We start from the raw sequence: 27,957 nt of genomic DNA on the forward strand, positions 1-27,957 counted from the left end.
AATGACAGAACCTCCCACGTGAAGGTCTTCGCTGCATCTGCACCAAAAGGTGCATGGGCACAGCACTGTTGTAACACTGCAGGCCTCACGCCAAATACAAGAGCTCAAGACCTCTCCATGGCTGCCCATTTGTGTGCGTGAATGGCATTGGGGTTATTTTTTCTCATTCTGGAAAATGTGGTTGCTGATTTTACTTTTAACAGTGGAGGATCTTCAGGAAAGCCTTGCGAAATTCAATGTTGAAGGTGGTATAAATAATTGGGTTGACAGCACTGTTGACATATCCAAGCCATGTAAAGACGCTGTACATTGCTGGGGGGATGTTGCAATCGCAGTGCATGTTCAGGATGTGAGTGATGAAGAATGGGAGCCAGCAGATGATGAAAACACCTGGGGGGAAAGGAAAGAGACAGATATTGATTTCTGAAAGCTGGACAAATTTAGAGACTGAGAACAATAAGGGTCTCTTGGGTATGAAGGAAAAATGTTTCCCTGGGGAACAAGCCTTCTATTTGTCTGTTAGGCATCACACACTATATTCTGAGTACCAGAGAACTTCTTTGCTGATGAGATTAGACCAGTTAACAACAAAAAACCTGGCCTTCAGAGGTACCAGTTTCTTGCTGAGGAACTATGCTGCATTTTGTGTTCTAGAAAGCCCATGAGTTGTCTCGCCCCTGCACCCAGCTGTCTTTCAGAAGTCCAAACACCCCACAGATGGACAGCTTTTCTGAGCTATTTTTACAGCACTGTGACCTGTTTCTAGCTGGAAAGGAGGAAGCCTTCCTGTTGGCAGCCTCTTGCCTACGTGTCCTCTAATGTTTGAAGTGAAGTTATTTCTGTGGAGACCTGGACAATACAGTCTACAGTGGGCATTCAGATCAGCTACCCTAATCCTTGGTAGCTGCTGGTTTTCTGCAGAAACACAAGAGGAAGCCAGTGTGCTCTCTCACCAAGTACAATGGCTAGCATCTTGGTGGCTCTCTTTTCCTTCTGTTGTGACAGTTTCCTCCTGCTCAGAGCCTTGAGAAAGTTTCTCGTCTTGCCATTGGGCAGAGACTGGGCCTCAAAGGCCTTGGCTGTGTGGGGTGTTTCTTTGGCATGTCCATTCTTCTCTAGTTTCCCAGGGCTGTCCAAGGCTGCCTGCAGGGTTGAGTTTGTGCCCCGATTAGAAGCCATTGGTACAACCAACTGATGGTTACTTGGTGCTGCAGGTTTGATGATGGTTTTCTCAGGGGGACTGGTACTGGACACCATTTCCATCTCTTCTATGTGACTCTCCACCTCCTGGACAAGAATCAAATATCCACAACATAAAGACACATAAATATCCAGAGAGAAGCAATGAACACTCCTTACGGATTGAAGCTGGATGAGCAATCAATCCCTCTTCTCCCTATGTTTTTTGATAGATGCTTGGAAAAAGGGTTGTAAAGTGTTCACAGGAAATAATATATTTGGGTACAAGTGCAGTGAAGGACTCTCCTTTATTGCACAAAGAGATTAAGAAATGGGAGAGACACTGTTTCCACTCCCCATGGATTTTATTTAGGTCTTCAGAATATAAACAAAACCAAAATCAACAAGGAAAACCCAACCAAGCCAATGCAGTCCGAGGCTTAAAATAAATAACAGAGGAGAAGAAAATCAAAGACACAAAATGTTAAAATGTCACGGCTTTTATATCTGATCTTTAGGTGAGCTTAGTCTGGCTTTTTGAGTTCTATGATCTTAAACCCCCTGCTTCACTCCAAGGAATGGGAAGAGTATTTAAATTTTGAGATTGAATGGTAACCTTTGGTCTTAGTTTGTTTTTCTCCCACCTCACAGAAACTCATTTTGTGTCCTGACAGGAGAGGAGGGGGAAGGTAAATGCTCTGAAAAGCTACCACTTCTCTTTAACACTCACCACTTTGCGCTTATTAACTTGGAAACTCCCATTGGACTTCACAATAACTGTGCAGAGCTTGACGTCTTCTGGATGAGTGCATTTGTCCTAAGGGGTAAGCACCAGCTCAGAGGTTACACAAGCACAGAGTAGTTGGGAAGGGGAGCTGGTAAGGGAGGCAGGTGGAAAATACAAACATAGGGCAAGAAGCAGAAAGTAGTCAATGTGGCCAAGGTGCTAAGAATGGTGCAAAAGAAACAGTAATAGAAGCAGCTACCCCTTGTGATTCTCGCTAGAGGAAAGAAACCACAGAGATCTGTTTGTTTTGCTGTATTCCTGTGTCACTCCCTCTTTTGCTTGACATGGTACTGGTCTCTGAGGCAATGCAGTTTGAAGGTAGTGCCTCTGGGAATATACATTCCTCTGTGGCATGTGTTGAGAGAGTAATGTTTTGACAAGCAGTCTCACACTCAACATGCTCAGCTGGACTCCACTTGCACACATATCTCCTGCTCTGAGAGGCTGTTTTCAATGTAGAGAGATCATTACCAGCATGTAGATAGCCACGCAAACAATTTCCAATGAAGTTATTTGTCACAAGAGCAAGACTGACTAGAAAATAAGGTAGCCTGTAGTCTCAGGTACCCCAAGCCAAACTCAGCAGAGCCAAAGGAAACAGTTAATGAAGCACCTCCTCATGCAGATTTGCTGCTGAAACACCCCCTGAGCTCCAGGGAGGCCTGTGAAGCATCAGCGTGCTAACCGAGTGTGAAACTGGGACTCCCAAATGTCACAGGACACAGCATTCACCTTTGTGATCCAGTATTTCATCTAGTCCAACCAGTGTCATTTGAGAAAAGGAGGAAGTGCTTTGGGGGATGAAGTGGAGCAGGAAGGGGAATGCACAAAGTCTGCTGAGAGCAAGGCAAAGGTCTAGTTACCTTCAGTGGGGCTTGTGTGTCTGAGTCCAGGCCACGGCTGCTGAGCTTGGTGGTGACACGTTTCCTGCGCTTCTGGAGGACTATGTAGATCTGCACATACACCAGCAGGGTGACAATGAAGGGAACGTAGAAGGAGACGATAGAGGAATACACGACAAAGGTAGGGTTGGCAATGATGCACTCATTCTCATCTGGAAGACAAAAGGTATCAGGCTTGTTGTCCCTGCTGCTAGGAGCTAGCACCGTCTTCGCCCTCTTCTCTCCCTCTTTCATTAGGCACAGAAATACTAAGAGCATGAGGGATTCAGGTTCTAGGGGGAATTACCATGTCAGATGGAAGTGGTACCAGAACAGCAAACTCCCTTTGGGAGTCACATACAACCCAAAGTCCCTGGCTATTGCTTGCATTATAATTAAAAGCCTACAAATCCCATGCTGTATACAATCCAGTTTTCCTAAGAAACTGATGGCTGAACAGCCACTTCTTTTCTCTCCTGTCTCAGTGAAGCTAGCTGTCCCACAAATTTCCTTTTGATGTGTTTTAATAGAAGAGGGATTTTTATTTTCGTAGCAGATGAATGTTAATATAACATTGGCAAGTGCTGTGTAAACATTTACATAACCTCAGTTCTGATGTGTTTGGAGCAACGAAGGGATGAAACAGATTCAGGAGCAGCTAACAAACAGCTGGAATGACATAGGAAGAGGACACCTGAAACAGGGATAGATATATCCTGATACACCTAAAACCTCATGTTTATTCCTGACTTACAGAAGACTACCTGGGGACCCAGTAAAAGCCAGGAAGATGCCAATAGCCAGCTGCAGGTGGCGTAACACTCACCTGTGTTATTGAGGCCAAAGAGGAGCGGGCAGGAGATGGCAAACGAAAGCACCCATACCACAGCTATCATGGCTGTGACCCTGCGCTTCGAGCTGTAGCGGGTGTTGTACAACATTGGCATTGCTACTGCTGTGTACCTGCAATGTGAAGAGACAAACCCAGTTCATTGTTATTCTGCCAGTGCTGACAAACTTTGTGGGAAATGACACCTTGTTGCTGTGTCTGAAAGCCTGGACCAAAAAGAGGGTATAGGGCATGTTTCACAGGTCTCAGAGATATCTGCAGTCCCTGTTTTGGAAGGCATGAGGCTGGGGTCAGCTTAGCATAGGGTTTTCTTTCCACTCTGTCTGAGCTACTGCCTTCCCACTCATGTTTGAAAGGACAAAAGGGCTGGGCTAATGGGGATGTATACACACAGTTACATTTACACTCCCAAGACCAGTGTTTTTGTATCTGCTTCTTATGGAATCCCTGCTAAAACCTCATATAGGTCCTCTAAGTTACTCTTCAGAAGATACCAACTACGCAAGCTCTTGTCATTTTGAAGTCTCTGAGTCACAGGTAAAATTAGAGTATATAAAGGTGGCCGTGACTTGTTACTGTGGATTTGATACAACTTGCTGCTGTGCAGCACTCACCTGTCTATGCTGATGGCACAGAGGTTGAGGATACTGGCAGTACACATCATAACATCAAGGGTTACAAAGATATCACAGTGGATCCGACTAAACCTCCACTCACCAACGACCTGCAAAAAGAGAAAATAGGGTCAATAAAAGAATTCACTGAGTCCATGCTATTGAGAAGGTCTAAAGGGTGAATTTTGCACAAACTATATACACTTGCTGGTAGCTAGAGTTCCACTGGTTCAAGAGGGACCAAAATCCTGTCTAAAGCAGTTCCAGCTGGAATCAGGTCACATGCAATCAATCACATGCTGCTTCAAGTAGGATTGTGTGCCATCAAGTGACTTCAAGGACTTTGTTCTGTCTAGTCTAAAGGCCCCAGATGATGGTATGGCCACAAAGGAAGTACTTTGCTCTATCCAAACTATTTGTTTGAGTGTTCCCCTAAGGGCTGTTGTGATTTTGTCTTTCCTAATTCCATTCTGTTACTCTGTATTGTGTTGGGCAGCCTGAACAGCAGACACCAACCTGGGCTTGTATTTCAATGATATAAGGCAGTGCAAGTCTCCTCAAAAGCAATGTGAACTATACAGTAGCCTAAACATGTCTCTGAAGCATTGCAATGAAGTATGAGGAAGGAAATACATCAATTTTATATCCTGAGCATCTGTGATTGTACTTACAGCTTTTTATTAGGCACTTTTTTGCAATTATAGCTAGCAAAGGCTGGGCACTTTCCTTCATTTCTTAGTTTAAAAAATCAGGGTAGATTTTTTCTTTGTGTGAACAAGATGAATGTAATTCAGAGAGGCACACTACACGCTGGGGTAAAGACAAAGAACTAATGATAACACTTCCAGTTACCAGTAGCCTTTTTCTCTTCACTTATCTTGCTATTGAAACTGAACTTTGCCAATTAAGTTTAATAGCAATTATTAGGACTGCTGTATTTGACATGTGATGAAAAAAGTATATTTCCCTCTAATAAAAATAGAGTCCTATTGCATTTGAAAATAGATTGAATAAGATAGCTATTCTTCAGTTATTTCTGCTCTGATATACATAACCATAGGCAGCATAAAGAAGGAAGAATGACTGCATTGAAGCCTGAGTGACAGATGAATACTTGGTGATTAAAAAAGCAGTTAAGAGACAGTTACATCAGTAACTTTGATGGGAATTTGCCCAAAGGCAAAGGTTTCCAGCCAGTTATAAGCCTCTGCAAAACCAGTTTCCTGCATGCATAATTCTGAGTTTATGGGAGATGCTGTAAACTGCAGCAGTTTAGTGCTTCCATTTACATAGGAGAAACCTCAGAAGTTTGGGGGTAGAAGATTTGTTTGCATTGAGGCTGCTTTTTAAAAGGATTTCCTTTTGACATTTGTTTTTGTCCAAGCTTGTGACATAAAGGCATTAATAAAATGAACAAAGAACATAAAAAGAACAAAGGGTCTGGCCAGTTCTTATTTCAGACTGTAGACCCAGAGAGGGACCACAGTGTGCATAAAACATGCCAGTCCAATGGCTCCTTCTCTGTCATCAAGCATTTGTCATGGGTTTTGTTGCTTCAAATTGGCAGTAGGTTTAGCAGAATGTGGACAAGAGCAGAAAGGGCAAAGGTACATTTAAAAAAGGGAAAGAATGAAAAAGTATTGCTGAGATGTAGAGGCCTGATTGTCCTACTTGGTAGATGAAGGAAACTGAGGTTCCTGACCAACTCCATATACACATGAACCCAGAAAAGGGAAAACGTCTTATACCATTTGTGCTTTATTTTTCCACATTAAAATAATTGTCTGAGAGACTCTCATAGCTGGACCTAAGAAAGCAAGAGTTTCTCACAGCATAAGCCTCTGTTTAAAATGGGTTGTCACAAAAGAGGAATATAACAGAAGAGCTTAACTAGGCCCAGGGGCATTGATTACAATCACACCAGCCTGTGGTCATATAAAAAAGCCTTAGCAGGTGCTGATGCTTTACAGTTTTAAAGTGCCATGAAAACAGTAATTAACTAGAGTGATAATTAGTATTGTGGTCATTTTGCTTTGCATTAATACTTAATGGGCTGATTGATTATGGCTTCTTCCCCTCTTCTCCTCTCTGTTTTATTAATTTCTATCATAAAATGCCAGAAAATTAATAGCAAACTCAGTATAGTTTCAGTCTTATGCTCTCTCACGTGTTCTCACCACTGTTCTTTCTCTCTTGGTTGTAATTGCCACCAGCATGCCTGAAGCAATGGGCATCCCAGAGAAGAGAGCCAAGTGAGAGGAGTTGTGTATCTTCTCTTATTCTTTCCTCTAGAGACGCATTTCATTCTTTTAGGTTTACTGTTGTAACAGTAATTTGCCATCAAGTAAACAGGTGGCAGTCTTGGGAGCCTTTGGCTTTCACAAACCACAGTGCCACTCAAAGAGGGCTCTGCATGCAACAGCACAGAGCTCTTTTGTACCAAACCGATGTGCTAACGTCTGCAATGTGAAAAGTAGCTCACTTGTGGCTCCGTTTCTCTCATATATTGTGACATAAACGCTCTGGATTTACATCCTACTTCTATAATTGCCTGCTCTTCTTACTACTGTAGTCCTTCAGAAATAGGGTTTTAATTGCTACTGATGCAGTTGGTTAGTGTGACTCCCATGATGCTGTTGCAGACTCATTCTTAAGTTTGGGGATGAACTGTTTGTCTCTGTAGTTCTGAAAACAAAACTGGGTCCTTTTGCTGTTGACCCCTCTATTAAAAGGCTGTATTTTCAGTGCAATTGGATTGTAATTAGGTCCTCTGAGCATCAGCATATTTTCAAGTCAGCCTGACATCTGCAGTCATGTGTGTTTCTGACCAACTGCTGGGAAATGCAACACACTTTTGTTTTGGGAAATTCAGGAGGTCTTGAAATAGCTGATGTCCAGGCTGCTGAACTTCCTGCTCTCTACCCATTCACCAGAAACATTCAGTACTGAAAAAGAGAACTGGGTCACCTACCTCCAGATAGACCACCCAGGGCATGACCAGAGTTGCTACCAAGAGATCTGCCACTGCCAAACTCACGATCAGGTAATTAGTGGTAGTTTGAAGAGATTTTTCCCTGGACACAGCCATGCACACCAGCACATTGCCAAAAACAATGACAAAGATGAGGAGGGTGAGCAGCATGGCATAGTAGTTATACTGAGGCTTGTGGTCTACGATGGACTCGTTGAGTGGCTTGCTCCAGTTCCTGTCACCGAAGTCACCATTGTACCAAGAGAGGTTTAGGGGATCCATGGAGGTAAAAGTGCCAAGTTCCAGCTCCACCCTGACACAAGGATATTGAAAAGACAGTCAAAGGCCAACATGTAAAAGAAGAACAAAACCATTGCACATGTGCTACCTCACTCGGGGGTATTGGTTGCTCTGTGTTACAGCTACCTTGGGCAGAGTGCTTGGGATTTTTGTGTCAGCTTCTTGACATTCCGTAACTACTAACTGCTCTATGTTAGGTGTACACAGTTCAGGGCAGATGTGCCATGATCCACCTTGTGCGTTTTTCATGTGCTTCATGGGCTTCAGGCTGTGTGGTTTGCTTGTTGGTTTTGAAAGGGTTTTTTTTGGTATTTTTCTCTTTGCTTTTAGTTATTTTTTTCCTCTAGCAGGGAAATAAATAAATAAAAATACCTATGAACAGAATTGTGATGATGACAAAACCTGAGAGCATCAGTTTTGAAGTTAGGGATGGACTGTGCTTGCCTTCTGCTATTCCCCCAGTGAGGTTGTGATGTGAAGAGGAAATGGTGGGTATATGTCTGGGTGCCACCCCACACCCCAGCCTCTGCAGCTCCTGGCACTGGGAGGACAAGTCTCATTGGAAATCTGTGGCATGATGGCAAACCACTATTTCTTCCCTGGTCAGTGCCCATGTGCTGTGCAGTCTGTTAAAGGTAACTTACAGAGTTTTGCTTCAGAGTTCCCTAGAACCTAGTTTGGCTTTTGTGTGTGTTTCATCCAGGCATGGAAAAGATGACTGCAAGTGCCTCTTTTGGAGTTTTTCTGTCTCCCAAGGCTGCCTCTGTGATCTGCTTCCTTAATAGAGCCATTTTTGGCACACAATTAGGTGGCTGTCACCTAGAGGCCTTCCTTGGTTTTCTGCTAGCTAAGAGAGAGGAGCATTGTGCTGAATTTCACTGTATGGGCTAACAGGGTCTCTGAGCTCACCAGAAACACTACTGCCAGATGCTCCAAGGACAATCAAGTGCAGCAGTGTTAGTATAATAACATGGCTCCAGCATATGGCAGCGCAGACAAATTCTAACATCAAGTCATAGCTGTGCCACTGAGCAAGGTGAAACAGCTCTGTCCCATGTGTCAGAACAGAGCTACAGAGGGTCTCTGGAATGGCATTGATTCACAGGGATCATTTCAGCCCCTTGCCAGGTTTGCTTGTGTGCTTAAAAGCAAAACACCAGGATCTGGGCCTGAAGTAGTCACTACATCAAGAAATGGTGACGTGTCAGAGAGTGTGATTAAAGAGTAAAGGCAACAGCTGTTTAAAAGCAACTGGAGATTTTGGCTATTTTGGTTTGGGGGTTTCTGATCTGAGAGATGTAGAAGGTACCTCATTCACTGCTCAGCACTTCCTAAAATCAAATATTCTCTGTTTCTCAAGGTCTGTCTCCATGAAGTCCACTGTGATTTGAAAATCTGGCCATGTTCTCAGACAGACCATTCAATTTGCTTAATAAAAAGACAAAGTGAAATCAATTTATGAAACCATGTAAGTGATCAAAATAGCAAAACATTTGCAAATATCAAATTCACCCGAGAACAATGGATTCTTTATGTTTCACTGAGCTTTTGTGTGCTTTTCTCATTCAAAGAGTAATTTGGATAATAATCCTTGGAAATTTGTTGCATATGGGTCCTTAATAGCTGATAATTCAAAAAGTGTCTGTCTGACAGTGCTATCAGCGGCACTTGATAGCTCTACAAATGTCTTCTTAGAACCTGTCAAAGTGTCAGAAATTAATTAAATGTTAGCTTGTGTGACTCAGAGTGAAGGGGGAAAATCAATGCTAAATGCAGCAGTGGTTTTTTCTTTTCTCCTGTTACCCTTTGATAATGCAAAACTCTCTCAGAGAAGGCAGAAACATGCATAAAATGCAGGATGGAAAAAAAAGGAGCAGGAACATGGAGAAGTATCTTAAAGTACAAAAGGAGGGGAATGATTTGATATGTGCAGGGTCACCCACTTGGTCCTGTTCTAGCTCCTTCTGAGCTCTGACTGTGGTTCACAATTGTGCTTCTTTGGAGGAAAGGCCAGAGACAAGGGTGAATTACATACACAGTAATTCTAGCCCCGATTGTTTTACACCATTGCAACTCAGTGGAGAGTTGGAGGAGCCATATACGGCTTATCTCTTGTGTCCATCTGTCAGGCATTTATCATTATATATCTTATTATTCTAAGACACAAACCAAGTTTCAAATATTTTGCATGAAATAGGAAAAGTAAAACACAGTGTAATTTGTGATAATTGCAATTAAAGGCTGTATCTGGTATATGCAGTACAAAATTTCAATTACATGGCGAACTCTCTTAATTCCTAACTTAGGAGAGTTTGAGTTTTCAGTCCTAAAAATAATCTTAATTTCTCTAGGTAGAGAACCGGCATCATTTGGAAGCATTATGGTGGCCATTAGGGTGTCTTGTGACTCTTTCAGTACTGCTTTAAGAAGCACTTTTTCCTTACTGCTCAGTTTCTCAGTAGAGAAGAAGCACTTTAAAAAGCTGACTAGAAGAGAGGATGCTTTTTATTGTGTTTGTCCAGGCACCTGTGTTTTCATATGGAGGCAAAGGGAAAGGATCATAAATGCAGAGTAGAAATGACACCTTGCTATGCACTGTCCTTGTGGGACCTTGCTGAGTTTCACTATCCCTGGACACTACCGCCAGAGGCAAAACACAGTCTCAGTTTTAGCTGAGACTTTGGGTGCAGATGTGGGTAAAGACCTGAAATGGAACAAATTCCATTGTGAATTAACTGCAGTAAAGCCATATTAATTCCCATACAGAATCCACACAGATTTTTAGTATGGTTGAGCTAATCCAGATATGGATTTACCGGGAGGTCAAGGACAGGCCAGAGCAGCAAGGTTGAAGCCTTTTGTTTGATGCCAGCAGTGCAGCAGCATGACTACATTGCACAGAGCATCTCTACTGCTTTCCCCTTCTATAGGATCACGTGTAGACCCAGATCTGTGCTAATCCTCTTTATGTTAACCAACTTGAGTGTCCTGGTTCAAGTATGGCCTAACTGGGAAGCAGTTTGCCATCCAGAGGAAAATAGCTTCTCTCAGGAATTTCCCATGCTTCCAGATGCCTTTCAACAACTAGAGGTAATCTGCTGTTTGGCTGTTGGAAAGGACAGGGAAAGGGGAAACAGGCTAGAGGCTATGAATATAGATCCAGAGTTGTTCTCTCTCTGTTGTAGTCAGATTCCTGTTCTTTTCAGAAAGCAAGCTGAAGACGTTTGTTTGCAGTGCTGGTTCCTTGGCTCCTCACATTTGATCATGCAATTACTTCTGTGGTAAACAAGCATGACATTACCCTGGCAAATGTGTAATGTTCATTTCATTAAAATCCAGCCAGGAACTAAGCACTACGCAGCAATGCAGTTGTTCACCACACTCTGGCTGATGCCCAGCAATTAGCCCCTTCCAGGTGATTCCCTCTAGTTTCTATACTGAGCATGATGTCCTGTGGTATGGAATAGCCCTTTGGCTAGTTTGGGTCAGGTCTCTGCTCCCTTCTAGCTTCTTGTTCACCTCCTCACTGGCAGATCATGAGAAACTGAAAAGTCCTTGATCAGGGTAAGCACTGCTTAACTACAACTAAAACATTGGTGTGTTATCAGCATTATTCTCATATAAAATTCAAAACCTAACACAGTACCAGTTACTAGGAAGAAAATCAACTATATCCCAGCTGAAACCAGGACAGTTCACAACTGGCAGCAAGAAAACTGTTTGTCTTTCTGGCAAGATCTAAAAGATGAAATGTGTATTAAGCAAGGAAGCAGAGTTTGCTCTATCATACAGAGGTATATGTATCAGACTGTTCACTGGGAAACAGAAGGCTAAAAGGCTCCAGCAGAAACTCATACCTACAGCTTGCCTGTGTTTGAATAGCATCCTGGGTGTGCCCTTTGATTTTCTTAGTTCTTTGCAAGATCAGAGATGGTCTGAATCAGAGCAAATGTCTATTTTTCCTCTCAGAAATAGCAAAGCTAACACTCTTTTTCATTTTTCCTGTGCTTGCAAACACCCTCAGGCATAAAATATTCACAGGACTGACCTGAGCTAGCATCAGCATCTAGCAGATGCTGTGATGCATGTCATTGCAGCATCTGTTTTCTGTATGGTAAAGATTGGTGGCCTTTGGAGCTAATCTGGGTTTGGCTGCCAAAACATGAAGTCAGTCTTTGCTTCTCCATAGAGCAAAGTGAATTTCCCTAAGGTTTTGCCCCAGGCATAATGCATCTAAGATGAAATTTGGAGTTCAGCCTGGAGCAGGCTGGTAAACATAGGAGCAGGAGCTGAGGGATGATGCCTGAGCAGTGGCTGAGTTGCACCTCCCTTGGGCAGGCAGCATGCAGTGTGGGCTGCAGGCAGCTAGCAGCACTGATGTGATGTGGGGAGGTTGCTGGTTCAGCATGCTTTCAGGGGGCAAGGTTTGCTATGGACTTAGACACAGTCACACTGCTCTCCTTGGCACGCCTGATTGCAGGAACAACTCCGTGACCGAACTCTATGTAGATCTAACAGGAAAAACAACAGCAAAACCCATCAGTGACAGTATCCTGATGACAGATGTTTCCACAGCAGCCTCAGAACCGTCTCCTCCTCCCTTTCCCAAGGTATTTCGTGCACGCAGTTCTTGACAGATTGCCTATTTCCTTCTAATTGCTGCTACCCAGATGTACCCATCAGGTTACAGAAAGTCTTGCCTAGGACTGTGTGAGAAAGGTGTTTAGAGACAGATTTGCTCTAAAGATGTTTCTGTTTCACAGAAATCAAAGTCCAAGGGAAATCTGCACAGTACAGTGCCTCCCTGAATATTGTCATTTTCCTCTGAAATCCTGGAATCAATGGGCCACAAGAAAGCTGTCAAGCTGACATCTTTTCTGTCCTGAAGAGTTTTCTTGATGCTGTTTACTGGGCTCCACTGAGAATGTGATTGAGGCATTCTAATCAAGGGGAATAACATGGTTTTTTTTGGAGCAGGGACATGGTGGAAGAAAAAGAGAAGGGAAAAGTGTGTTTGAGGAGCTGTTTTATTTCCCTGCTTGGAAGAGCTGTGCAAAGACAAGCAGCTTCTGGCGTAGTTTCATTATCTTTTGCCCAAAATTGATAATCTGTGCTGAGAATTCCTGGTCATGGTTCAACTGGAGATCAAGGAATGTGTGTAACAGCTAGCAGTAAGAACCTCTTGTCATCCAGTCTTACATAGGGGACAGTTTACTGCAGACATTGGGAAGGTGAAGGATTTAAGAAAACCTCCTAAACTGTGTCTTGACCTGAGAACAGTGGTACCCACTGCCCCTGCTGATGCTGATGAAAGATCCTGGGCACCTTGGCATCTGACACTCCAGGATCAGCCAGTACACTGAACACAAGAAGCAAAGTACTCATGGCTTTAAATAGACCTGACTCCCCCAGGCATTGCGTAGTACACGCAAGTACAGCAGGGATTTGACAGTCAAGACTGATGAGGTCCTGGCAATAAATGTATTTGGAACAGTTTTGAGCACTTACTGTATCTATTCAGAAGACAGGGCTGGGCAAACTTAACTTTCATAGAATCATAGAACTTTCTACATTCCTTGCCTTTTCATAGTGGTAGGTAAGCCTCCAGCAGCAAGTAGATTACACAAGCAGCAGGCTTGTACCTCTGTACCTAGAGACAAACATCCTGACAAGGCTGGTATTTTGGGGGGGTGGGGGGTGGGCTGAATTCTAACTTCAGCACTGTGCAACCTTGGTATCTATGAGCAGTTCTTTGCATCTACTCCTTTTTAAAGCCTCTTGAAAAGCTTTGTCCCCTCCTGTCTTTCTATATGGCTCTCTGTTCTTTAGATACTTTGTTATTTTAAATACAAGTGCAAGGCATTTTAACCGCAGTTATTGCTCACTTCTGATTCAGAAACATTGCTGTGTTTCACTTGGTCTTGCATAATATCTAATTAGATCTTCCTACTAGAAAGTGTGCATATGTCCCCCTGGAATGTGTTATAAAGCACCTAATCTAAGCACTTCCTCTTGTAATGCTCAGAAGTGCATACCCCTATTAGCATGGGGGTTTTGTATATAATACACTCCTGGCACATAGGCCTTTTGAGTCACTGACTAACCATTCTTGCTGATGCCACAATATTTTCTATTCACAGCGCTTTACTTCTCAATAACTGCATTGTTGAGAGCTCTAATTCTGTAATGTGAATCACCACCTTCCTAATAACAGCACAGGGACAGAGGGTGAAGAGAACCACAGCAGCCTAAGCATCTTTCTTTGGAACATAGAGAGAGTTTCCTTCTTGTGGGAGAAAGTGACAAGACACTATTATTGCAATAACCTTGTAACTCAGGAACTGCAAAGCCAAGACCTGGTTTTAATGCAGATGCTCTGATGCTTTTGATATAAATAAGTCACCTGATTTCTCAGTTCTCCATTTGTGGTATTAGTGCATTTATCATCCCTCTTTCCCTGTGATGCCATGGGTTTTCATCTGAGTTTGAAATCGCATTGCAGGGAGGAGAGGGAAGCGTTTTGTCTTTTTCCCAGAGCACTTGTCCATTATCCCTGGGTACAGTGCTGATGAAGCAAAACGTTTCCCAAGACTGCTAGAGTATATGCAGAAGTGGCAGAAAGGGAACAGTATGTTACCGCCCTCCCTATTGAAAAGCAGTGCACACATTTGTCTGGACAATTTGGAGAAGGATGTTCCATGGCTGAATTACACTGGGAATTGACTGCCTCCTCCTTTCACGTCCTTTGAAAATCTCACCCTTAATTAAAGGCTTGTCAAGGGTGTTTGCAAGTCCTAATGGAAGGCAAGATTCCAGTGATATCTTCCCTAGAGGTGAAGAAATGCACATTTAACTTGCTTTAGAGTGTCTTTCTCCTAATAAAATGCAGATTCCATTTTTAAAAAGACCTTCTCTTTATTCAAGACCTGCAGCTTGTCAAAAGGTTTTGTCATAGGAAAATTACTTGGAATTTTCCAATCTTAACATTTTCTCATTCCAATATGTGAAGCAATCAAAGCTAATGACTTCTGCAAGGAAAAGTAGTGGTGAGGGTTTGTTTGTTTGTTTCATAAAATAAGCTTTTTAGGATCTATAATGATTTCAAACCCATTAACGTATTTCGTGTCAAAATGGGGGGAGGGGGAAGGAGAAAATAACTGTCAAAATTGTAGTTAAATCACACTCAAACCCAAGTTCAGAATACATTTTGTGAGTATGTTTAGAAAATTCAGAACCATTTCTCCCTAAGGTTAGGTTTCCAAGACTCGTAGCAGGGGCTCTTTTAAACCATTCCAGCAGCCACCAGAGCATGTGGTCTCACTGCTAGCTCTCCTCAAAGGAGACTTGACAAATGCACAGTCATCTCAAACATAGAAGGGCAGTTTACACCACAAATCACTGGTTTTCCTTCCAGAAAGGACACAGGGATAAATAGTTTCCTCTGGCAATAATCTTCTTCCAGAAACCCCACCACTCCTTCTATCCACCTGTAATTCAGAAGGGAGATTTGACTCCTGCTTCCAGGATGCTGGAGTAGAGCCACTGATTCCTATTACTCTTTAAGAATATGTGGGCACAGGGCAAGCTTTTATCTTTGGAGCACTTGGCAGATTAAGACTTTCGCAAGCTGGAGCTATGCCAAACGCAGCCCACTTGCACAGTTCTCAGCTTGGTGGAAAGGATGGGCAGAAAAAGATTGTTTAACAATCATTTCAGACTGTATGTGCCTTCAGTTTTGGACATTCAACCAGAAATATCACACAGCTCTTGATTTTAAGAAGAATTAATTTCTTGAGGACAAAGACCCATTCCAAAGTCTTACGTTTGGCTCATTTGAAAACAGATTGAGGAAACAATCAGATCTTGCACTATAGGTTTTAATGAAATCTGTAGGATAAGATTGTGAATGGCATAGGTATTGCATATTGCTTCACTCCAGTGCTCTCACATGGAGAAGACCACTGTCAGAGACAGAACTTCTGACTAGAAAAACAGAGCTTCTTATTAGGTATTTCAGTATCATAGAGCTAATATTGTTCTGTACAAAAGCCCTTTTTCTTATTTCTTTTATATGTATCCTAATGCCATATTTCTCTGACTAGATCTGAGCCTCTGACTAATCTAATAAATCCCCAGCTTTATGATTCTGGTGATCCATATTCTTTTATAATGTGTTACATGTTAGAGATCATCCCCAGTGTCTGTAAATAACCCTTCGTCAGTAGCAGAGCTGATTGTATTGGGTTTGAGGAGCTGACAAGGTTGAACCTCTCCACTCCTCATCCCGAGCAGTTATGTACAGAAGCATCTGACATTTGAACAAAATATTTACATTAAAGTACTGGTTAAATTGTGACAAATGTTTAAGGGTTTTTCAAAATTATTGAATTAATTTGATAATTTAAAGATTATTTTGATTTCTCTCTTTCATGTTCACTGTACATTTTGGTGCTGAGTGTTTGAAGTGCATAACTTCATTAGATTGCAGAATTAGATTGTGTTAATTCCTCAGCTGAATAAATGTTTCTTCCCCCTCCAGTCAGGCTTCCTGTGATTCTGCAGCACCTAGCACCAGGGTATTTTATCTCTGAGTCCTTCAGTCATAGTTTATTAAAAGTAAATAATAATAATTCAGATTGAGGAGATCAAATATTTGCCTTCTACTTATGTCATCTAACATTCATTTAACATCTGCTCTTTTCATTGCCACTCCTATCACTAAGCTTGCTTGCAAAAATGTTTGCCAAAAGAAGTGAATTCCAGAAGAAGGGAGAGTTCCTTTTTGCCTTCCTTTACCCCTTCCTTTCCCTTTCCTTTTCTTAGATTTGTAGGTGTTTGCCCCAAACCATCTATGACTAATATTTGCCACGAAATCCCTTATAATAGATTCTTTGTAGATTAGATGAAGATGTGTCAATCAGCACAACATTCATGTGGCTCCTTGCTCTAAGTGCCACTCGCCTGTATGTGAAACTTCAAGAAAACATCAGGTAAAATATTGGCCTGTCCCTCATTGGCAAATGAATACAAATACAGGCTATGATCAGCAGAGGGGAGGCGAGCAGGCGCTGGGTATTCCTCCCATACAGATCAGCTAGTGCTTCTCAAATTTCAAATCCTAAAAATCGTTAGTCATTTAATCCCTGACCCAAATCAGCTCCGTTATTCAGCTTAAATCCTGACTTCCACCACCCACCTCTGTCATCTTTGCAAGCAAAATATCAGTAGAAGAACATGCCTTTAGTTCTGGACCTATCCTTTCACATCTCCTCCCACAGAGCAGACATTCAGCCATAGAGGAATTGGGCTGGATCATCGTTTTTTTGTAAATCAGTGTCTGTTATCCTGACCCTAGTGCTGGAAAGAACCTGAGAGTCCTGTGCCTGCTGCTCTGCACCATGGCCGTTTCATGACAAGTGCTTGTCTGAACTTGTTGATCTAACCCTCTGGCATGTCTTCCAGATATGGAGAACAGTTCATTACCTTTGATATGTGCAGTATGTATGTCCTCTCCAGTTTGTGTTTCCATTCTAATGCTATTGCATCATTGTGTCCCCTTTTTGCTCAGTTTAGTCCACCCACGGAGGCAGAAATTCACTATGCAGAAGATCTATTTTGTTGTTACTTGTGATACAAAAAGCTCACGTTCTTGGGAATTATTGCTCCTAGGCATCATTTTCTTCCCAATTGAAGTTTTACCATTATTTCAAAAGAATTTGGCCCTCAGGTTGTGTAGCAGGGTTAGTGTCTGTATTTGGATTTCAAGTAGATGCGTGAGAGAGAGACACATGAAATGTTTCAAATAAAACTCACCTAAGAATGCCAGGGAGCAAAATGAAAAAAAAAAATTAAATTATATTTAAAAAAATCAAAATAAAATAAAAAATGTAAATTTTACAGTGTGAGCTTACAGAGAGTTATCAACCTGCCATTGGTATCCCTGATAGGACCCATTTCCTGGTGTCATTCACATTTCAGAGGATGAGGAAAGTCTCAGACATGTCCATCTGTGATGATGGTGCAGTGACTCCTCACTCACACCCCTCTTTCCCCCGGGGCACCTGAAGACAGCCCCTCCCTTTGAACATACAGCAGGAAAGCAGATTAATAAGGAGCCTGGCATCTTTTCTCCCAGCTTTTTTGGCTGAGCAGTTGAAAGATGCGATGTGACAAGCAGTGTCATATGTGATCAGATAACCCTATATGTGTCAAAGTTGCCGCTGCCTCACTCCCTGTCAAATCCCTCCTTGGGATCACGAGAATCAAGCCCTCCTTTGTGCTCCTGCTATAGCAATGCAGCATCTGCGCTCTCAGCACCCCACGCTCAGCTTGTTTCACAGCTGTGCCCTGATGTGCCTTTCGTGGAGACAAAGGGGAGTAAGAGAAACTGACCTTTATCCTGCCAGTGTTTGAGAACAGGATTTTCAATAAGAAAGGGAGTGTTCATTCTTACTTGATTTTACTTGTTGAAGCTCCTCAACCTTCTACCAGTCTGTGGCTCCGGTTGCTACCAGTACCCTTCACTAGCTAAGTGATTTACTGTGTTTTTATCCTGGTTTTCTAAAGAAAGATGCTCACCTGGTTACACTGTGGGAAGGAAGAGGTTGCTGTCTATGCATCTGGGGGTGTATTTTAATCTGCCTGACAGTGGAAGAAGGTGGCCATCTTGTTGGATCTCTTCAAAGACCTCAGATGCTCTATATAGTGTTTTGTTTCCATCATGTGGTGCAGTTTGTTTTCCAGATGAATGCATAGATATTTTGCCTTGTCCTAAGCTGTTAGAAAAGTGGTTTAAGATTTTATCTGGCTTGGTTTTACTGGAAGAAACTAAACTGATCATTTCCCATAGGTCTTCATTAAAATTCAGGCAAGCTCATTCAAAAGTCTAACCACAGCACATCTATGGATCACAGCTTATTAAAAGATTGGTCTCTTAGTCTTCAGCCTATTGCTAGAGTTGCTCAGGTCATGGCTTTGCTCTGATTCTTCAGTGGGGGAGCAGGACCTGTTAATCTGATAGCTGGTAGGAACCTTGAAGAGACATTTAGTTTCCCTCTGTGAAACATGTTGCTGATAAATACCTAGCCGGGGAAAAGGCTATTCAGAGTTTCAGTGTTCAAGAGATGTTCTGTGTTTGGAATTATTTGAGCCATTTTGGTTTCAAAATTGCAGAAAGGTCTGCTTAGTCAGAAGAGAGAGCTGTTGTAAGTGGGAGCAGGTTACAGGCCTTCTTACTACACTGGCTGCCTCTTACAAGAGGCCAGCACAGACTAGCTGCTCATGTTTGGGCTGGTTTGGACTAGTAGCCTGTGTAAATTCTACCATGGCCTTTGATGCATGAGCACTGCGTTTAATTTTAAACACAGATGGGGTTCTGGGAGGATGCTGCAAATCTCAAGGCAAGGAATGAGTGAAACACTGCTGTTGTTTCAAGGGTTGCAGTGGAGTGGAGCCACTTTTGTGAGGCCAGCCAACAACCAGGGCTTTTCCCTGTGTTTCTGTAGCTCTGTCTTGGCACTGGGGTCACTGCGTACACTCAACTCTTGTTAAGTTTTACTTGTTGACTTTTAACACTGCTGCAAGATATTAGTATACAGGAGGCTTTAGTGCACAAAACTCAGCTCTTTTGCCCTGAAAGTTTATAAACTAAACCCACAAAATGAGCAATAGGAGAGGGCAAGAAAGCAAATGTAATTACTGCTGCTATTACATTGCAATAAACCCCAGGCCCTGTGGGAATGCCTTCAGCTTCCCTCTGTGCAAACGCAAGTTGCAGCTCAGCTTGCCCACAGAATCCATCAGCCCCAGCATCCAGACCCAGCACCCGTGGCCTGCAGCCCAATAACCCTCCAGATTTACTGCTGAGGTTCCAAGTGGAAGCGGTGAACAGAGTATGTGTGAGTACTGTTTGCACTGACAGCTCCTTCAGTAGGATTTATCTGGGCTTAGTTGTCAGGTGTAGTCAGAAAAAGCTTCCAACTGTGAAAGCTGTGAAGTAAAACCTCGGCTGGTGGGATCCATTTCCTGCAGTGTGCACATCTTGCACCTACCACAGCGAATACTTCATTTTATCTGAGGTTTTTAAGTGCAGCCACTGCAGGCAACATCCATAATAAATCCAATTCCTAAATCCAGCAATCAGGACCAGATCTAGTTTTGAATTCCGTATTATTTCCATATTCCTTTAATCCACAAAGTCATTAACAGAGCTCCAGAAAGTCATGAATATCTTCGCCCCATTTGGCAGGGAGCAGATAGTCTTTCAGATGAATCGTTACATCGCCATTAATGTTTTTAATTATGGAGTGCTAAGTACAACTTATTATGAAAGTTAAGGCAGGACTAAAGCCAGTGCTATTTTCAGGGGCTGTTTAATTCATCAGCAATACAAATAAGGGGGCACAGAAAACTAAAAGCAAAATGTGCATGAACTGAACACAGATGCCCTTACTTCCTGAAGGTTAAACAGGCACAGAAGTCAAAGAAAAACCTCCAGCAGGCCCTGGCCTTTGTCTTTTGAAAGCACATTGTAACAGCACAGAGAAGAAATGTTCTCTGTTTTGTCTGCATCTTGCAAAAGCAGGTCCCCTTCCTGAGCCTGTGGTTCTCTTCAGGGGAAAAAAACACCTCTAAATGATGTGATTTGCTGTGTAATGATGGGTTGCTGTTGTTGCCTATGACTTTAATTTTTCACTCACATCAAAATCAGACACATTCTTAGTGTTCAAGGTGTTGTCACACTTGACATATGAAGGATGTCTTCAGAATAATATCTTTGGGGCAGACACTGAATGATGATGGAAATGTCCAAGTTATTGAACTATCTACTTCATGTGTTTCATGATTGCTTTACTTTAGCATTTCGTTTGTATGTTCTTTTTATTCTTTTACTAAAGTATGCTTATTGTGTCTACAAACAATATCTCTTATCCTAAAGTTTTGTGGGTATGATTCTGAGGCCTTCTGAATCAGAAATTCTACAGTAAACTGAATGGCAGAATGTAGCCCCAAAGGATCTTAACTTTATTAATATCCCTTCATGTTGTAATTTCCTAATTGATTCTCCCTTCACAGTGAGGGGAGAAAAAAAAGTCTACGGATAAATAAAAATAGCAATTCAGAAGGTCAACAAAAGAAACTGCAAAGAAATCATATGTAGACAAACATCCTCCTACAGAATGAACAATTGCACATCATCATTGCATGGATTTCTCCTTTTATTAGTAAAATATCTTTCAAAGAAAATGCATATGCTTGTACTTTAGAGAGAATATTTGGACTTTACTGCTGGTGTGGAACAAGGGAACGGTAAAGTGTCAGTGACCGAAATAGTTATTTTCTAGGAACACTAACTTCTGTCAGGAGCTCTGAACCCAGAACTTCTGCAGCTAAACAAAACACGTTAGCAAAGAAACTACTGAATTTGTATTGGAGGGAGGAAGAAAGAAATCTTGTGGGAAAAGCAGTTAATTTCTGCAAAACAGTGATTCATTTCAGCTTGTAGTGGAAATGGTTTTGGCCATGAAGTTTTCAGCTAGCCCTCGTTCTTACGGCTCTCCAGAACCAATGCTATGATTGGAGGTATGAGAGTAAGACATGTTAAAAGAGTGCTGCCTCTTCCCACCAAATCTGCTCTATGTGCACACTTTCTTTTGCAACAAGCATGGTGAAATTTTCCTGGTTTTCTCTGCTCTTACTCAAAAGATGTCTATACACTCATTTTATTGCAGTCATTGTGATTGTCAGGGTGATGCCTTGTCCTACAAAGTAGTCCCCAGTTCCTCCAGTTGTTTCAAACAATATACTGCACGATGCCACAGACTCTTTTAAGACACAAGGGGCCAGGATAAATCTGAAAAAGATTTTATGTGACTGAAACAAGCAATTTTTATGCCAGCTTTACACAGCTGTGTATTGCTCAGCTTATTTAAACCAGTGAGCTATGTGCTGTTAGTTCAGTAGCCAGCCTTGTGTATCAGAGAGCCAGAGCCTGACCCAGGGTGTCCCTCTGAGTACGCCTGCCTTGCAATTTAAACGCATGAGCCTACTCTCATATGATTCTTGCTCCTAAATATCTATAGGCAGAACTCCACTGCCCACTAGTAATTAACAGATGGGAAGGAAGCCCTGTAGTTATTAATAGGTATTCTCAGCTCAGCTTCTTCAAAGTGCCGTGCAGACACTTTGAGCTGTAGCCAGGCTAAGAGCCAGTGATGTGGGTAGAAACTGCGTGTGACCATATGTGCTGATATTTACTCTCGGCCCTTGTCTTTGATCTGGAATAGATCCACTCTCAGAGATCCATTCTCCCTGGCATCTTTACCTTAGCAGTTGCCCCAGTGCTATCCTTGGAAGTACTAAAGCCTACTTTACAACCAGTTTCAAAATCTGAGGAAAAAACTGCTTTTTTAGTCTGGTTTATAGAGAGAAAAGACTGGTGAAAACTTTAACGTTTGTGTGCAGTTGTAAATTGATAATACTGTAATGTTTTATAATAGTTGTAATGCTTTAATAGCCTCCTGTTATGCTGACAAAGGTCTGAAGTCCCCAGTCATGGATCACGACCAACTTCAGGTATGCACTCTACAAATGAAACCAAACCAACAATAAGGACATGTAGGAATCTTTACTAGCATGGAGATTCTGACGTTGAATTTTCGATTCCCTAGTTAGTAACATAAACAAACCCTCTAATTCTTACTGTTAGTTTGCCATTAAGAAAGTGCAAACAAGGATCCCAGCATCATGGTGCACTGAAGTATTCCTGTACAATTACAAGCACATTTTTAAAACATCCATAACCTCATGGGGATGATAAATGATTCATGTACCTGGACCAGGGTGATTCTTGCTGTTTAATGATATGTATAGCAGGTGGGGGGGGGGGGTGGTGGTGTTTCTATTTTTAATGGTTTTTAAATTAGTGAGATCTTTCTAATTGTAGCTTTTCAAGCATGGATGACAAAAAAATCAACTGCTAAATCTGTGTGTAAATGTCTAAAAGAAAGCAGGCTGGCTGGAGGTACCCAGTCCTTTCTGATGTGGGAGGGTGTTCGATTTCCAAGCATGTAACTTGAGGCTGTAACTCAAAGGTATTCTTGCCTGGCATGGTCACCAGATAAAACATATTGAAAGGTTAGAAACCTAACTTCAGTAATCATGTAGGTAATCATATTTTTCTTGACTATTGGACAAATACGTAAAAGCATGAAATACACATTTAGGAGGTCAGAAGAGTGCCTGTTACAGACAGGATCCTAATCTGCTAGAACTCCGAATTGCCTGAGATGTCTAAATAGTGTGTGGGATGAAGATTCAGTTTAGACAAGTAATTTGGAGGGTGTAATATATTAGGTAATAGATGTAACCTTTCTGATATATTGCCTCAGCTGCAGCATTCAGGGGAGCATGATTCAAAAACCTGAGATGTTGGTGAAGAGTTCATTTTTCTACAAAGCTGCAAATTACACAGAGCATTCTCAATAGTGTTGATTTTGCTGATACATCCCCAGCGTTAGCAGTTGGCAACCTGAAGCAATGAACGAAGTCAAATGTATGTATTTATCAACTAAGAAGTGTGTTTCCAGCTCCTGGGACATTTCAGACAGAAACAGCTGAGGCTACAGAGTCTGAAATTTGGGATAAATAATGGAACATGTACAGAAAGGGTGATAGAAATCAAAATGAATGTTAATTGCAAAAGCTGCACAATCGCAGTGGATTTCACTTACTTCAGCAGGACTGGATTGCACTCTGATTAGCTTTCCCCAGACAGCAATACACAGGTTCAGTATGTTTGTTTAGCTCCATTAGAAATCTGAAGTGTGGACGTCACTGTGATCATCCAGGCCTACCTACAGGGCTTAACACTGTTCTATTATTGACTGATTTTATTGCTCCTTACAGTCTCTGTCTTTTTCTCCAGTGCTACATAACACATAAGGCTGAATTTACATTTTCTGAATGGACTAATCATGGCTCTCTGCTTTGATAAAGAATGTGCAGCCTCCCACATAACCACATGGAAACCAACAGGGAAGAGTAAACCAGAAATAAACCCGTTCTAGGGGGTTGAGAGAAAAATACCCACCAGGATAATTGGGAGGTATGTACAGAGAAGAAGCAACTGAACACATAGTCACATCTTACAAAAAAACGATAATGCTAAAAATATCCAGATGAAGGACAGCAAGAGAAAACATGATTGAAGTGGAACAATTGGTAGAGGAGTTAATACTCATTAGCAATCATTTTAGGTTGAATATAGGTTGGTTTTGTAACAGCAGAAGGAATGATGCATTTGACAGGACTTAAACAATTGCCTCCCCCTTTCCCAAAGAATCTAGTTAGCAACACCCTGGCACAAATTGATCAGTCTCGTGTGCTACTAAAGAGTTAGCCAAAACAAATGTAGTTACTGAAAGTTTTTGTTTATAAAACATAGTGAAGTTAGATCCCAAACAAACATTTCAAAGTCTTCATCCCTGTATTCCAAACCTCAATATGTTTTAGCATTTAGCCTACTGGTATCTTCTCCTGTAGCCTTAAAAAAATAACCCTGCGAAGTCGAAGTTCAATCAGTGTAATATCTTTTCTCCAATGGTATCCAAAAGCTTGGGCAAGAGTGTAAGAATGGAGCAAGTATGCATGATGTTTTGGCAAGAATTCTCACATCATCCAACTCTTTGTATCTCAGGTATTTACTGAGGAGCCAGTGTGATTTCTGTGCATTTATTAAGGATCGGGGGACTTCTTTTCCTTGGAACTGAGATTGCTTAGTGTCCCCTTGAACTTAGGTCAACAAGGCTTAGGAATAGTTATCATCCAGATATCCTGGGGCAAAAAGCTTTACAGATAAATTACATGCTTTGTGAACATACTCCCTGTCCTGTATCTCTTGGAACTGAAATATCAGCTATGGGCATGTGAGAAAGCAGACACTCACTTCCAGATTTCCTAAGTGTTCAGAAGAAATCTGTGCAGACAGGGTGAAATTGAAAAAGACTCATAATGGAAGTACTGTAAAGTTCATGAACCAAAGCCATCCTGTTCATATGTGAAGAGCTACCAATACTTGTGCATTTGAAGCTAATTATTTTTCAAAGTTCCTTGTTTTGTCAGAGAGATTTTTATGTAATATTTGTTAAAGAATATTGCTGGTGAGAAAAAGCATATGTCTGCTACAAGACTGTTAGAGATCAGCAAGCAAATGCTTTGTAGAAATAGAGCATAGGGCTTCGAAGTTAATTTCCCAGCTTCTTTCACACAGTGGACATAACAACATCTGAAGTTTTCTGCGTAATGTGAAATTCTGCTTTCTTCTGGAGGAAGCTGGATTTTTGTTTTTATCCCAATATTCCCTGCAATTTCAGAGGTAGCTTCAGAAGATAACTCCATATGATACCCTGGGAGCCAAGAATGAGAAAGCCTAAGGCTAAGTCAGTTTATACCTGGTCCTCAAGCTTTTTAGTCACAGAACGATGTCTGTTACATAGAGCAGACCCTTATCTGTCCAATAGGATTAAAATCACCCATTTGGCAGTAAGGGCTTTTAAAATATGGCAGTGGCTTGTGATTTATAGGGTTTTATCCAGTGATGAGCCCAGAGTTATAGCAGGTAATTATACATTCTGTGAAAGCAGTTCTCTATGGCATTTTGAAATGCATCAAAACACAAGCATTATAAGCTCAAATCTGAATTCCAAAGTTTAAGTAAACAGAGGATGGGAGGGTGGAGGTTTCCTGATCTAATACAAAGGACAGATTTTAGAAGAATACACAGGTAATCGTACCTTAAGTGCTAGGCCTTTCTGCTTCATTGCGGGAGCATGTCTTAGTCAGTCGTCCTCACTGGTCTGTGCCATTGTTCAGACCTTTCAACCTAGCTGCAGAATGCTGCTGTTCCATGCCAGCTGCATGTCCCAGCATGTTTGTAACTTGTGTTATTAACTGACCAATGTCCTGAGCCTGTGCTTACAGTAGTAATTGCCTAACTTGGGGGAGTACGAGGAAGAATACATTGAACCAACATTGAAGTGCCATTAAAGGAAAACCTGAGTATTTTTCCCAGGCAGGTGTCTTATACTTCAGCAAAGCTGGAAAAGATTAAAGTGCAATCTTTGTGCTTGCTGCCCTGCATACAAGCAGTGCATGCAGAGTTAGTGGATGTCAAGCTGTGATTCTTTTGTGAGAGGAGTGCATATATATAAATCCCCTCTGCTTTGCAGATTTATGTGAATGTAACCTACTCACTTCAGTGGGCTTCATGATAACTTGGGATTGGGTTGTGGGACCAGTATCAGGATAGGCATAATGGATGCTATGTAACCACTTAGCTAATGTAAATTATGACCTAGCCTCTCATGCAGAGGGTGAAAGTGACACAGAAGCAAAACACTAAGGGAAAAGGAAGCTATTTGGTTCTGGGTATGATGGAGAATAGCTACAATATAACCTATACTATTAACTCAGTTCACCTTCTCTAAAGGCTGAAACATGAACTTTTTCTTTCTAAATGCTCCAGTGGACCAAACTGAAGCTCTTTATTACACACATGCAATCCAATGCATGTGTGCCCATGGAAGTTATATGTAAATGTATGGCAGATTTTACACATGGATTTATGTACATGCACTGCATGAAGTATGTTTAGGTGGCGTTTTGTGATATGTGACACACCATGTAAGGCAATTCACTTCATATCGGGTAACTGCTCTATAGCTGTCATTGGAAATTCTAAGAGAAAAGGCAGAGCCCAAACACATGTCCTTGTAATTCTGCTGATACAGTTATTCCTCCTGGTGTTACCACTTCAAATGGCCGGATGAGGAGAAGCCTGTCCTCCTCTTTCTTTCTCTTTCCATCAAATTTGCCTGTCATGCCATACAGCATCTATGTACGCAAAAGACAATCACATGGCACATAAATCAGTGGAAAGTACTTTTACAAAACATCCATTCAGAAGTATGGGAAGTAAAGGGTAAAGGTTTTTAATGTAACAGAATTTCTGTAGTATGAAAATGAAGTTGAAAGGAAAAATAGTAATAAAAACTACAGAGACAGTGCTCTTTACACTTCTTTGATGGACTTAGCAATATCGTCAGTAGACTATTTTTTCTAGACTGCTACAAGCAGTTAATGGACTTAGCACAGGATTATGAGTTCTTAAGACATTGTGTGGTTAAAAAAGAACAACTACATGAAACGTTGAATGTGTAAGAGATATAACCCACACTATTTTGCAGTGAATTGCATGTGTAACCTATTTGACGAGTTATAGTATAATCTTTTGGCTGGTTATTTATAAACCAGTCAAGTTATTTTTCTTTCATTACTTTGAACTCTACTTGAAGAACAGTGATTCATTCTCCACATGCTGTTAGCTCTATGGCTTCATGCTTTGCATGTAGGCAAGTCAGGCTGAGAGAGAATTGAGAATTAACACGTGAGGATGTGTTATCTGTGCAGAAACCACCTACAGTCAACAAGTTTTGAAAGAAATTTCAGCACCTAGTGTCTGCTCCCCTGCCCTAAATCCCCAGTTTCTCTTGGTTTCAAAAAGACAGATGAAACTTATAATTGAAGGGCAGTGGAAAAATATTAAGGTACAAAAAGGAATAATACTTGTTTGTATCTTAATACAAGAAACAGACTTCCTTCATGCCACAAAGGTTACTTTAAACCTTGCATAAAAGCTGCTTGCAATGTTCAGAGGGGTATTTCTGAATGATTCCCTTGTAGGGCTTCTTCAAGAAAAGTCTCCCAGATGGGAAAGCCTGTTCAAGACTAGTGCTGAGAAGGAAATTTTAAGGGACACAGGTTTTGCCTTATGTAAAAGAATGAGTGAAGACAAAAAAATAGTAGTTTCTCTCGAACAGTTAGACTGAACAAGCTTATTCTTTGGGGAAATTGAATGTACCTACATTATATCCTATCTACACATCCTCCTCCTACTTTTTTCCCTGTCACTCTATTTCCATTGTGTCTGTGTGAGAACAATGTTAAGCATCAAACTTCTAAAAATGATCCTAGCTTCCTAGCAACTTTAAATGCTTCTTTAGCATTTAACAAATTTGTATTGGTTTGTAGGTAATGTTTTAGAAGAAAAAAAAAACAAGACACTGCATTTTTTAATTAGAAAACTCACTTTCCCCTGCCCTGTTTCAGGAGAGAACAGCTTAATGGATCAGTTGGGATAATGATCCATTTTTCTGCTGCCTTTATTTACACTGCAGTGGCGAATACAGCAGCTGCTATTGACTCTATTCCCTTACCGGGAGATTCAAAACATTTGTATTTCAGAAGGAAATTATCAACACATACATCTTACCTTCAAGCCATATGACTCTCTCGAGCAGAGGTGGCAGTACTTTGTG

The 27,957-nt window shown here is 41.5% G+C and overlaps 1 protein-coding gene across 1 annotated transcript; it reads right to left on the bottom strand.

Annotated features, from left to right (window-relative positions):
- Nucleotides 1-19: 19 nt before the first annotated feature.
- DRD2 (dopamine receptor D2) lies at nucleotides 20-27,954 on the bottom strand. The gene is made up of 8 exons (XM_005143489.3): nucleotides 27,912-27,954; nucleotides 7,283-7,595; nucleotides 4,312-4,421; nucleotides 3,674-3,810; nucleotides 2,830-3,020; nucleotides 1,910-1,996; nucleotides 954-1,287; nucleotides 20-390 (listed from the first exon to the last, which is right to left on the bottom strand). The coding sequence occupies exons 2-8, from the start codon at nucleotides 7,562-7,564 to the stop codon at nucleotides 197-199; spliced, it is 1,335 nt and encodes a 444-aa protein (XP_005143546.2). The 5' UTR covers nucleotides 7,565-7,595; nucleotides 27,912-27,954; the 3' UTR covers nucleotides 20-196.
- Nucleotides 27,955-27,957: the final 3 nt, after the last annotated feature.

Source organism: Melopsittacus undulatus, chromosome 15, assembly GCF_012275295.1.
Source record: "Melopsittacus undulatus isolate bMelUnd1 chromosome 15, bMelUnd1.mat.Z, whole genome shotgun sequence".
Classification (NCBI taxonomy): domain Eukaryota; kingdom Metazoa; phylum Chordata; class Aves; order Psittaciformes; family Psittaculidae; genus Melopsittacus; species Melopsittacus undulatus.

Bases quoted from the DNA above. Each gene is read 5' to 3' on its own strand.
- DRD2 (XM_005143489.3), bottom strand. From the start codon at position 7,564: ATGGATCCCCTAAACCTCTCTTGGTACAATGGTGACTTCGGTGACAGG. The intron at 4,422-7,282 runs GTAGGTGACCCA...CTCTTTTTGCAG, and splicing joins CCTGGGTGGTCTATCTGGAG to GTCGTTGGTGAGTGGAGGTT. The intron at 3,811-4,311 runs GTGAGTGCTGCA...TTCACATTGCAG, and splicing joins TGTGCCATCAGCATAGACAG to GTACACAGCAGTAGCAATGC.